At 44.6% G+C, this 13,079-nt stretch overlaps 1 protein-coding gene and 1 pseudogene across 4 annotated transcripts in view; one reads left to right on the forward strand and one right to left on the reverse strand.

The window, feature by feature from the left end:
* The first annotated feature begins 14 nt into the window (after positions 1-14).
* The window catches only part of SZT2 (SZT2 subunit of KICSTOR complex), a 52,678-nt gene continuing 39,613 nt past the window's right edge, over positions 15-13,079 (forward strand). For 2 of the 3 annotated variants that reach the window (XR_014299726.1, XM_082687187.1), the window contains exons 1-3: positions 15-132; positions 12,350-12,475; positions 12,781-12,954. Coding sequence is in view for 1 of the 3 variants with exons in the window: in XM_082687187.1 (XP_082543313.1) it covers positions 106-132; positions 12,350-12,475; positions 12,781-12,954 (327 nt within the window). In the remaining 2 variants the exon portion in view is untranslated. The remainder of the gene's footprint in view (positions 133-12,349; positions 12,476-12,780; positions 12,955-13,079) is intronic. The other variant, XM_082687188.1, reaches the window with a different exon arrangement.
* LOC309842471 (small ribosomal subunit protein eS1 pseudogene) lies at positions 865-3,312 on the reverse strand (annotated as a pseudogene). Its single transcript has 3 exons — positions 3,287-3,312; positions 2,470-3,205; positions 865-879 (listed from the first exon to the last, which is right to left on the reverse strand). The product of its transcript is annotated as a small ribosomal subunit protein eS1 pseudogene (transcript).

Genomic DNA, 13,079 nt, shown 5'->3' on the forward strand with positions numbered 1-13,079 from the left:
CGGCCCTCCCACTTACTTCCGGCTTCTGCGAGGCTCCTGTAGCCGGGTCAGGGGTCACCAGTGGAGCATCTTCTCTGGCCCGGGCCGGCGCGGGAGGGCTGTGTGATGGCCTCGGAGCGCCCGGAGCCGGAGGTGAGGGGCGGGCGGGCGCAACGCTGGGCGCTGGGCCCCGAGCCCCGAGAGGGAGGGTCCGGCAGCCCGGCGCGGCGGCGGCCTCCTCCTGGCCGGGGGGCGGCCGGGCCGAGTTGCCTGGGCAGAGATGGGCCCAGCCCCGAAGGCCCGACAATTGAACCTCCTCCCCGTGACCCGCAGTTTTCTCCGTGGGGGAAGGGGGGGGGGTTGCTAGAGCAAAAACCCGTCGCTTTTTGTTTATTAAAATTTCAGATACGTCGCCGACTCTAGAGCTCTCGGATTTTTCAGTTTTAATAATGATAGTAGCAAAACCTGTGGTTTGATTTTCTGCAGTTTCCATGGGCAACACGGCAATAGACCTACTTTGCTGGTTTATGCATTTCCCCAAACATTGGAATGCCATGAACAGCATGAATTAATTTAGTTGTGGCGCTTGTGGACTTAGGGAGCAGCTTTGGTTTCGTGAAAAAAACATTTGACTCGGAGTGATACCTCCTCCCGATACTGGCTCTGCTCGTTAGCTATCTGTGCAACTTTGGGCAAGTCTTGACTATCCGGATCCTGTTTCCTTCTTCATAGAATACCTGTTTTATGGTGTGTTGTGAGGACCTTTTGTATTAAAACAGAAAATGTATATGAGGCATCCATCGGGTGCTAATGCAAGGAACTTCTAGCCACACGATGTTATTCAAACTTGTACGAGGAAGGGAAGGTGGCAATATCCTTTCTCACTTACAGATAAGGAAACTGAAAAATGAAGGAGGTTAAGTACCTTACCCAAGGGCTACTCGGCGGGGGAGTGGCAGAGTTTTGAAGTTAAAAGATCTGAGCATAGGGACGCCTGGGTGGCTCAGTTGGTTAAGCAGCTGCCTTCGGCTCAGGTCATGATCCCAGCGTCCTGGGATCGAGTCCCACATCGGGCTCCTTGCTCCGCGGGGAGCCTGCTTCTCCCTCTGACTCTGCCTTCCACTCTGTCTGCCTGTGCTCGCTCTCGCTCGCTCTCTCTCTGACAAATAAAAAAAAAAAAAAAAAAAAAAAACACACACACACACACAAAAAAAAGATCTGAGCATAAAACCTATTAGATTTGGAAAGAACAACATCACTAGAAGAGGTGCCCAGTGTTCTAAGAGAGTACATGAGTAGGTGGGAAGGGCGAAGGATGTGTTTAATGACATAAATAGTAGTCATGTAGCGAATGCTTACTGCATGCCAGGCACCAGCCTCTGCACTTCACCAATACCAATTAATGCTCTCATCCCTAGACACTTTCATCATCTCCATCTTTCGGTTGGGGAAATTGAAGCACACAGCTCACCAGAGTCACATGGTTATACAGTTAGTAAGTAGTAGAGCCAGGACTCTCAATCAGGTGGCCTGGCTCCAGATCTTACGTTTTTAACCATCGTGATTATAGTATAATAATACTGTAGCCACAGGATGGTAAATCTCTAGTTTGTTGGGATTTGATGTGTTGAGACCAAAGTTTAAGTAGGAAACCTTGTGCTGTTTAAAAGAATCAGATGGGTGGCTCAGTGAGTTGAGCTCTTGGTTTCAGCCTGGGTCATGATCTTGGGGTCATGAGATCGAGTCCCACCTTGGGAAGGGAGTCTGCTTGAAATTCTCTCTCCCCCTTCCCTTTCACCCCTCAAATAAATAAATAAATCTTCAGAAAAAAAATAAAAGAATCAGATATGTTCCACAGGGAATGGTGGAATAGCCCATGCGTTGGAATATCAATATTGAGAAAGACTGAAAGAATTTGAAGTACATCTTAAGGATTAAGATGAGAGGAAATGGGGGGATGTTGTAGGGAAATACAACACACTTTTTTGGCAGATATGTAAAATGGCATTGTCCAGGGCATCTGGGTGGCTCTGTCGGTTAAGCATCTGGCATCTGATTTCGGTGCATGTCCTGATGTCAGGGTCATGAGATCAGCCCCAGGTCATGCTCCACATTCATTGGGAAGTCTGCTTGAGATTCTTTCTCTCCCTCTCTACCCCCCCATAAATAAATAATTCTTCAAAAAAAAAAATAAATAAAATGGCACTGCCCAGTAGAAATCTAATGGAAGCCATTTATGTAAATTTTTTAGTAGCCATGTTTAAAAGGATAAGAAAACAAATGAAATCAATTCTAGTAATGTGTTTTATTTAACTTTACATTTGCAAAATATTACCATTTCATTGTGTGATAAATATTAAAAATTATGAGATATTTATCATTCTTTTTTTTAAACAACACAAATAAGATTTTTTATTTGTCACCATTAAATATCTGAATTATAAACAGATTCTTTTTTTTTTTAAGATTTTATTTATTTATTTGACATACAGAGATCACAAGTAGACAGAGAGGCAGGCAGAGAGAGAGTGGAGGAAGCAGGTTCTCCACTAAGCAGAGACCTGATGCAGGGCTCGACCCTAGGACCCCAAGATCATGACCCGAGCCGAAGGCAGAGGCTTTAACCCACTGAGCCATCCAGGCGCCCCTATAAACAGATTCTTGGACTGGTGGCTCATATCCATCCCCTCGTTCAGCTTTAGTACTGGTCTCATTCCCCGTAGCTTTTCCAGAACTACTACCTGCACCATGAATCTCCATGAGCTTTCCCAGTTCAAACTTGGGCTTCTTCAGCATTTTTACTTTTCTAACCAAGACATCATAGAGTGGATAAATAGACTGACAAGCTTTTTCTGTATCTTTTCCAGTGCTGTCTGGAATCAGTTTATTGACCACTTCTTTCAAGTCATTTGTCTGAATCACTCAGGTCACAGTCTCCATCATCTTTTTCTGAATTTGGCGGACCTGTTGGTACTGAGCATAAGAGGTCTTCCGAATCTGATTATTGCATTTTTTAGTAAAACTGACACGAAATGGACAAAACAAATAACCATCGGTAGTCTTTTTTTTTTTTTTTAAGATTTTATTTATTCGACAGACAGTGATCACAAGTAGGTAGAGAAGCAGGCAGAGAGAGAGGAGGATGCAGGCTCCCTGCCAAGGAGAGAGCCCAATGCGGGGCTCGATCCCAGGACCCTGGGACCATGACCTGAGCCGAAGGCAGAGGCTTTAAACCACTGAGCCACCCAGGCGCCCTTAGCTTGAATTTTCTAAGTGCAACTTCATTCTGCAGATCAGCAAGGCTCACTTGAAAAACACGACCCCTGAGGCCATCAGATACAATTTTGGTTCCTTGAGTTCTTGTGCCTAATGTTTTCCCAATATTTCTTTTTTTTTTTTTTTTTTAGATTTTATTTATTTATTTGACAGAAATCACAAGTAGGCAGAGAGGGGGGGGTGAAGCAGGCTCCCTGCTGAGCAGACGATGCAGGGCTCAATCCCAGGACCCTGGGATCATGACCTGAGCCGAAGGCAGAAGCTTAACCCACTGAGCCACCCAGGTGCCCCCCAATACTTCTTAAATTGAACATAGCTGGTGCTTTCACATCATGCCAATATTTCTTAGCTCCCTTTCTTGGCTCCTTTTTTGCCGCCTTTTGTAGGGTGCTTGTTCTTGCTGACTACCTTTGCGCTGCTCAGGGAGCCAAAAGGTATCATTCTTTTTTGTACCAAATTTTTAAAAATCCAGCATGTGTTTTACACTTAACAGTACATTTCATTTTGGACCATTGGAGTAGCCACATTTTACTCAGTAGCCCCATTTGGTAGTGGCTACTGTATTGATCAGTGCAGATCTGTAGTAACTTGGAGTGAAGACACAAACTGGTAGACGTCTCATTCAGCCAAAAGTTAAGCATGTGTTAAGTTCTTGATTTGCATTTCTGAAAATTTTATCTCAGAGAGTCAGGGGAGTGAAGAGGTCTGCCCCTGGGCAGAATAGTGACTTTTAGAGGTTGTTGCAATCCTAAGAGAAAAAAAAAAAAAAAAATTGGGCATAGTCAGATTTAAGAAGTCATTCATTCATCAAATACTGAAAATACTTTACGAATGCTACTATGGACTCAGAATTGTGCTAAGAATCAGGGTGGATGCCAAGCAGTGTGAGACAGACATGTCCCCTATTTTAATGGAGTAAACAAACGTTGACTTATAATGAGGGCTGCAAAGGAAAACTACAGAGTGAATGAGTGTTTGAAAGGAGTTCTTAACCAACTCTGTTAAGAAGTATGAGGGGAGAGGTGAGTTGGGATGCCTTTTCAGAGAAACGACATTTCACACTGAAGAATGAGTAAAAGTTGGCTGTGAGCAGAGGCAACAGTGAAAATCCTGGGGTGAGGAGGGTCTAGAAGCAGCTGCTAATGTGGGTGCAATGGGGCAGTGAGAATAGCTAACACCGAGAATAGCTAACACTTCAGGAGAGCTTACCGACTATCACCTAATCCTTGTAGAATCTCCATGAAATAGGCATTATTATTTTCCCAGTGTCACAGATGAGGAAACTAAGGCACAAAGAGTTTAAGTAACTTCACCACCAAGGCCTTACACTAGTAAGCAGTAGCAGAACCAGTGTTTAATAAAAGATCCTAGGTGCTCTAACTCTGTGGGAGATTGGGGAGAGAGGAGAAAAGGAGTGAGGCTGAACCTGTGCTAAAGGTTCCGGACTTTGGCCAGTAGTTAGGAGCCTTCAGACAGTTCAAGGGGGGAAGTATCGAAATTATTTCATGGGATTCTGTTAAGAGAGAATAGCATTAGGGTTGGAAAAGTCTTCAAAGATTATTTATACCCTAACCACAAAGGGGCAGGTGCAAAGAACAAACAAAACCAACAAATTGAGACAGGCAATGTTTCCTTCATCCTAGTATACGTGGTATGCAGCACAGTGCCTAATAATGTGTTATTCATCTTGTTAGACATGGTATGTAGGCCTCAATAAGTGTTCCAAAGAATGCTAGGCTTCTTCTATCATTGTTTGGATTCTCATGTTTAATTGCAACAACATCCGTATGAAGTAGACATTCTCACCTACATGTTATCAATGAAGAAACTGAGGTCTGGAAAAATTAAGTAACTTGTCCAAGCTCACATAGATAGCAAGTAGTAAAACCAGATTTGAATCCAGGTCTCTGACTCCAGAACCCTGCTGTTTCTTTGCCAGACCACTCCAAGAGTAATGCACATGAGTCTTGGGGATTAAATATCAGGGAACTGAAGCTCCGTGTGAGTGTGGATGCTAGGAGAACACAACCATTTCAGAGATTGTCAGGCATTAAAGTGGAAGAATCCCTTGGGGAAGCTTGTTAAATTTAGGTTCCTGAGTCCTGTCAACTCAAATTCGGTTGGTCTGGGTCATGCCCAGAAATGTGCATTTTTTTTTTTTTTAAGATTTTATTTATTTGACAGACAGAGATCTCAAGTAGGCAGAGAGGAGGCAGAGAGAGAGAGGAGGAAGCAGCCTCCCTGATGCAAGGATCCATCCCGGACACTGGGATCATGACCTGAGCCAAAGGCAGAGGCTTTAACCCACAGAGCCACCCAGGCGCCCCGAGAAATCTGCATTTTAATAAGCACTTCAGGCCATTCTGATGTACCTGGTCCTTGGATCACACTTCGAAAACTACTGTTTTAGCTGCTTGGATTAATTCTTTATTTTTCTGGTTCTGATCAGTTATATCTTGAATATGAGGATCTCTTCGAGATGGTGGTTTGAACACATAGCTGTTGACTTTGAAGGCTCGTGGATGAGGGAGAATGTTGTGAGAAAGCTCACATTGAACAACCGTCCCTGGTTTCAAGAGGTGGATTCTGTAAGAACTAGTTGATGACCTAGGAAGGCTTCAGCTTGGCCTTGAGCAGTCAGTCCATAGTTCAAAATAACTTTCAAGACAAGGTGGAGAAATTAAAGCAATGCAGTGATGTAATTAAGCAGCCTACTAACTACTACTAATCTAAAGAACATTTCTAATACTACAGCCCCCCAGTGTGTCCTCCATCTGGTTTATTCCCCCCTTTCTCCTCACCTAGCAAACCCTCCTCAACCTTCAGTGTCACTTTCTCCTAAGATCTAACCTGGGTTAAGTTACTTTGTTATATGCTGCCATAGAACCACATTCTTCTCCATTAGTGCACTTACTCAGTTTGTAATAATACAGTAAGTAGAATGGTTATATGATCAGGGTTGGTTTCCCCCCCCCCCCTTTATTATAGGGTAAATTTTGTGAGAGCAGAGAATGCCAATTTTTGCCTTCCATGGTATCCTTGGGACCTAGCCCGGTCCCATCAATTTGTTGACCAATGCCTGAATGCACACTCATCTTTTCTTTGTCCTCTTTGGACCAGGTTGAGTTTTTGATGGCATCTGACGAAATTAGCAGGGACATTAAGCTAGAAAGAGATTTGCTAGAGGGCAGAACAGCACTCTGAGCCTCACAGTAATAGACTGAATTTATCCAATGTAACAGGACTAATTGAATAATTGTATGTGTCCCAAAAAGCCTGCTTGAGGACAGAATGGAGGGTGTGTCTTAACAGCAACTCAAGTGAGAAAGTCATGAAGGTTCCCTGCACCAACAGGATGGTGAAGCTTCCAAATAGAGCTTAGGAGACTCTGAATCTGTAGCCACACCTAGGTATTGTGTTCCATTCTGGCCCCTACATTTTAAGTTGAAAAAGAGACCAGCCAGTGTTCATAGGCATATCATCGAAGATATAAAATAGTGAAGAAACTGGAGACCATGCTGTTTGAGATCTACCTGAAAAATTTGGGAGAAGTTTACTATGGAGAAGCAGAGACTTGGGCCTGCCCTCAGATGTTTGATAGAGTCTCCTTAACCAAAAGTGGTTTAGATGTATTTAAGAGAACAGATCTCAAGGGTGGGTTAAGATGATCTCAAGAAGACATTTTGGCTCAGTATGAGGAAACGCCCAGCTATGCCACGGAACTGGAGAAGAGCAAAAAAAGCTGGTGAATGGCTGTGTGGGACTCCTTTCAGACTTAGAGAAGCACCTTTTCGATGAATTATTTGTTATTACTTGTTACGCTAATATGCACATTTATCCTTTTACATGCTGTTGGGGTAGGTGATCATACTTTATAGAGGAGGAAACTAAAACTCAAGCCCAGAGGCTCAGCTGTCAAAGTGCACATTGGAACCCACACCAGCAGCTCCTCCCCAGATTCCAAGAACAGTTAAAAAAGAGAGAGCAAGAGAGAGAATATTTAAAAGGCACATATTAGTGAAAACCTGGTAAAAACAACTTTCATGGAAGCAAAGGAAAAACCTAAACAATGAAATAGGCTAGTTTTTCCATAAAGTAGATGAGGAAGGATGGGAACTCTTGGACAACAAAGACCAGGTGTTGATAACAGTGAAAAATTAGGAATCACTGGTAAGAAATTCAGAACATAACTTGACATGGAAGAAAATAAATAAAGTTTGTGAGAGCAGTTTCCTTCATTTATACATTCATTCAACAAATATTTGAGCACCTAGTGTGTCTTGGCACTGTGCTAGTTGCTTGGGATACAGCAAAGAACAATATATAGACACAATTTCTACCTCCCTGGAGCTTCCAGACTTTGAGGGGAAATAGACATTATGAAATGCATAATGTTATAAACTGGTTGGTGCTCTGAGGAGTTACAGACTGCCTCCTGAATGCCTGATAGAAATACTTAACTTAGTGTAGGGAATCATAGAAAGATCCATTTATTAAACCAGAATCACCAATATTTTAGTGCTAGAAGATGGAGTGAGCAAGTGTTCCCGGTTGTTCTTATGGTGCTGACCCATGGACATGTGTTCTCCCCCGTTTAACCCAGCTCAGATGGGACCCAAACTCCCTTTGGTGTTTCCTTGCATTTCCTTGTTTCTTTCTTTGGAAAGGAAGGGAAAAAAAAGTCTTTACTAACTACCAAAGAAGAACAAGAGGAAAATAGTACCGAGATTAGTGTTAAGATTATCTCACCTTGAGAAGAGTTGTGCTGAGTATTAGTTTTAATTTTTTTTTTATTTTTTTTTTATTTTTATGTAGGCTCCATGCCCAGTGTGGAGCCCAACACATGGCTTGAACTCAACAACCCTGTGATCAAGACCTGAGCTGAGATTAAGATTTGGACACTTAGGGGTGCCTGTGTCTTAGTTGGTTAAGCCGCTGTCTTCGGCTCAGGTCATGATCCCAGGGTTCTGGGATCGAGCCCCGCATCAGGCTCCCTGCTTGGTGGAGAGCCTACTTCTCCCTCTTCTGTCTGCCGCTTTGCCTACTTGTACTCTCTATCTCTCTGTCAAATAAACAAAATCTAAAAAAAAAAAAAAAGAAGAAGAAGAAGTTGGATAGTTAACCAACCGAGCCACCCAGGCTCCTGCTGATTATTAGTTTTAAACATTAACCTTGCTTTGCTTAGGACATATGGTGAATTCACTTATTGAGCAAAATCATATGGAGCATCTGATGTGCTAGGCACTGCTGTAGGCTTTGAGGATAGAGTGATAAACAGGACTGCTGAATTTGGGTATCCTTCCTATTCTGATAACACTGAGTCCCAGACCATCCTTTTCTAGATAACCTTGGCCCGGATCCAGCATCAGCAGTTAGACAAGAGTGGGCACTCACACCCACACCAGCTCAGCCAGTCCTGAAAGAGAGCTTGACTAGTTTATGAGAGCATCCCACCCTGAAACCAAGGGCGAGGTAGAGGGCAGGTAACTGCTGCATTTTCCTTCTTTGCCAATAAATCCCTTTTCAGTTTCTAGCATCTTGGCAATGAGAGTGTACAATCTGACGGGACCTTTGGGGGGAATGGTGGTTAGAAGTGAATGGGGAGGGTATGTGCTTTGGTAAGTGCTGTGAAGTGTGTAAACCTGGTGATTCACAGACCTGTACCCCTGGGGATAAAAATATATGTCTATAAAAAATAAAAAATTAAAAAAAAAAAAGAAGTGATGGTAAATTCCTATATTTGATTTTTCTGTTTAACTTGGAAATTCCACAGCTTACTGGTTTCCAGTGCTATCTTGGCCATCCTTGACACCTTTTTATTACTTTCCAATTAATCACCAATTTTTGTCTTGTTCCAAAGATTCCTTAAAATGTCAGCGAAGCTCAGTTGTCTTGAAAGTTAGTTCAGCTGAGTGTGTATGTGTGTCTGTGTATAAAACCAGGCTTTCTCAATGAAAGGCATTTCTCGCTTACATTCTGGCACAGCTGCTGTCTTGTGGGGGACCAGTCTCAGTTTATAGAATGGCTGCTTTGAGTAGCTCTGGTCTAGGCCATTGTCATCTCCCCTGGTCATTAGGGGATCTTTCTGAATCACATGGTAGCCAGAGGGAATTTTTTTTTTTAATGCAGATATAACATTACTGCTCTACTAAAAAAAAAAAAAAAAAAAAAAGTTTGCCCTATAATATGGAATTACATCATATTGATGTTTTAATTTTTTTTTTATCTTTCTGATTATGCCAGAGCATCCTTTCTGCCTGTAGAGATCCTTCTTGTTCCTTTTTTTTTTTTTTTTTAATATTTTAGGGGCACCTGGGTGGCTTGGTCAGTAAGCATCTACCTTTTGGCTCATGTCATGATCCAAGGGTCCTAGGACTGAGTTCCACACTGGGCTCCTTGCTCAGTGGGGAGCCTGCTTCTGCCTCTGCCTGCCACTCCCCCTGCTTGTGCCCTCTCTCTCTCTCTGACAAATAAATAAATAAAATCCTTTTTAAAAAAGACTTTGAGGGGTGCCTGGGTGGCTCAGTGGGTTAAAGCCAACGCCTTCGGCTCAGGTCATAATCCCAGGGTCCTGGGATCGAGCCACACATCAGGCTGTCTGCTCAGCAGGAAGGCCTGCTTCCTCCTCTCTCTCTGCCTGCTTCTCTGCCTACTTGTGATCTCTGCCAAATAAATAAGTAAAACCTTTAAGAAAAATAAAAATAAAAAAGACTTTGAGGGCAAGAAAGAGAGAATGGGATGGGGGGAGAGGGAGAAGCAGACTCCCTGATGAGCTGGTAGCCCAAAATATGTCACTCGATCCCAGGACCCTGAGAGCATGACCTGAACTGAAGGCAGACGCTCAACAGACCGGTCCATCCAGGCGCCCCAAATCTTCCCTGCTCTTTCCCCAGTTTTATCCATGTGTCATGCTCAGCATTGGGCATTGTGGCTCATGAGGCCTGAGTTTGATTTCTGATCCTCTTCCTACTAATTGTGTTAAATCATTTCACTTTTTTGGACAAGTTTTTTTCTATTAATGTTTTATGTGCCAACTGAATGAGCATACTTGTGTGAAGAGCCTTGTGTTGTGCCTGGCAATAACCTGTAATAGTTACTTTATTTTATTTTATTTATTTGACAGAGAGAGAGAGAGTAAGAGAGGGAACACAAGCAGGGGGAGGGAACACCAAGCAGGGAGCCCGATGTGGGGCTCGATCCCAGGGCCCTGGGATCATGACCTGAGCTGAAGGCAGATGCTTAACAACTGAGCCACCCAGGCGCCCCTGTACTAGTTCATTTTTATCATATTCTTTCTAAGTGTGAGGCACAGTGCTGAGCACTTCATGTACCTGATTTCACTTAACCCACTAAACAACACTAGATTGGTATTAGGATTAGATCCATTTTATGTATGCTGGCACTGAGGCTTAGGGAGGTTAATTACCCTTTCCCCAACCTCACAGGCAACTAAGAGGCCAAACTGGGATTCATGCCAGGCTGTCTGAGTCTGAAGTTCTTGCACTTAGCTTCTCCAGGGGGCCATCAGATATATTACAGGTACTTAAGGAATGGGAGTGCCTTCCCTCTTCTTGCCTTCTGCTCTCACCCATGCCACTGCCAGAGGCTGTTTCTGCATCTTTTGATACATGCCTTCTGTCCTGGAGAAGAAATGCTTTTTTCATCTTTAGTCCTCGAATCTCTGCTCTCCATGCTCCTCTGTGCCCCTAGGCACCCTTTCTTAGTGGTTTTTCCGGGCTTTTTCTATTTCTTCTCCCCATTACCCCATTTAGGGGAAGAAAAAAACTTTCCCTTCCTTTCCATACCACATTTCTCAACAGGCAGTCACTGGCCTCTGCTCATTTCTCTTCTACCACTCTCTTCAGTCCTGGGAGCCTGGCGTCTCCCCTCCCCTGTCAGGGACCCAGGATGAGCAATTTGCAATTTGTCTAAACTGGGAGGAGTGTAATCTTCATCAGAGGCTAGAGTAAGGCATTGGGGTGCCTGGGTGGCTCAGTGGGTTAAGCCGCTGCCTTCGGCTCAGGTCATGATCTCAGGGCCCTGGGATCAAGTCCCACATCGGGCTCTCTGCTCGGCGGGGAGCCTGCTTCCCTTCCTCTCTCTCTCTCTGCCTGCCTCTCTGTCTACTTGTGATCTCTCTCTGTCAAATAAATAAATAAAAATCTTAAAAAAAAAAAAAAAAAAAAAGGAATTTCAGATAACCCTTGCTCAGGAAGAAACTTTGGGGGAGTTCAGACCAGTGGGCCCTTGTTTTCTGCCTGAGACAGTAGGTGAGTTTATCTGCCAGGACCCAAGGGGTTGAGAGATCAGGAAATGTTCTAGGGGGAGCAAAAGAGGTTGCTCACCAGGGAGAAGTCAAAGGATGGGTACAAGCCTCCCTGAGGTGGCACGGCAAAGTGACATGTTTCTTCGTGTCAAAGTGCAACTGGAGTGGTATTTGTGTGGATAAGAGAGAATGGCAGATCCATCCTGAGCCAGGATTTGGCAGGGCTTCTGGGTGGAAGGACAGGACAGGGATAAGGCAGCTGGTGCTTGGCAGGACACAGTTGCATTGATGGCTGTGAGGCAGTGGTGGGAAGGCTCTAGAGTGCTGGCCACTAAAAGGTGTGGAGGGCAGGGAAAGTGTGGGTTGTGACCTGAAGAAGTTGAATCTTGAGGCACTTGGCAGGCTGGCTTGTCACCCAGTGAAAAGTCCCTTAATGGCTGCTCTGGTCAAGGCTTCGTAGGAGGAGGCATCTGGCATCATTGAGTATCTGCTCTGTCGTAAGCAATTTGCCATGCGGAGGGACGAAAAAAAATAGGACAAGACGGAGTCCCTGCCCTCAACGAGCTCTTGGCTTATAGGAGAAACCCCTAAATGTTCAATAACGTGAAAACGTTACTTCATCAACCTAGAAGTCCACATAGGGGGACTGGGAGCAGAGACTCGAATCCTTGGGAACACCTTGCACGGAGGTGGGAGTTCACTTTTCACCTTTGCAGCTTTGCCTCTCGCATATCGTGAACTCCTTGGACAGGTTTCTTGCGAGGTGATCTGCGGATACTAGGAACTCAATGAACTGTTACAGATTTTTAAATGTCTCTTTGTCTCCAGGTAGAAGAAGCTGGGCAGGTGTTCCTGTTGATGAAAAAGGATTATCGAATCTCCCGAAATGTCCGCCTGGCTTGGTTCCTCAATCACCTGCATCAGACGGTGCAGGCCACACCCCAGGAGATGCTGGTGAGGCCCAGAAACGTAGAGGCTGTGAGGGGCTGGCCCCAAAGGATCTGCTCTTTTAAGAGGGTCCTAGAAATGGGAGGGGAGATTAACTCTGAGCGGTCCCATTCTAGGATGGGCAAGGGACTTTGCCCACAGGATGATTCCACAGGGGAAATGTTGAATTTTCCAGACAAGGAGAATATATGCTTGGGTTGCGGGAGGTGGAGCTAATGGTTTGCCATTTTTGGATATAGAAGTTCAGGTCCAGGAAATAAAGGGGTGACTCTTCCCGGACCCTTTCCTTTTCTCTCTGTCCTGATTGTCAGCTCCAGTCTGAGCAGGAGTTGGAAGTCCTCAGTGTCCTGCCCCCTGGGTGGCAGCCAGATGAACCAGTGCTTCCAAGGCCATTCCTCCTTGTACCTTCCACCCGGGTCACCTTCCTCGCTTGGCAGTATCGATTTGTCGTTGAGCTCGACCTTAGCCCATCTACTGGCATTGTGGTAAGGGGTTGGGGGGAGAACAGTAGGGGGAAAGGAGGGAGTAGGAGGTGAGAGAGAGAGGGAGAGGCCTGAGAGAAGTGAGAAGGGATGCCAGCTTACCATTGGAGGAAGGAAACGGGCTTTTA

Source organism: Mustela nivalis, assembly GCF_964662115.1.
Source record: "Mustela nivalis genome assembly, chromosome: 10".
Lineage (NCBI taxonomy): Eukaryota > Metazoa > Chordata > Mammalia > Carnivora > Mustelidae > Mustela > Mustela nivalis.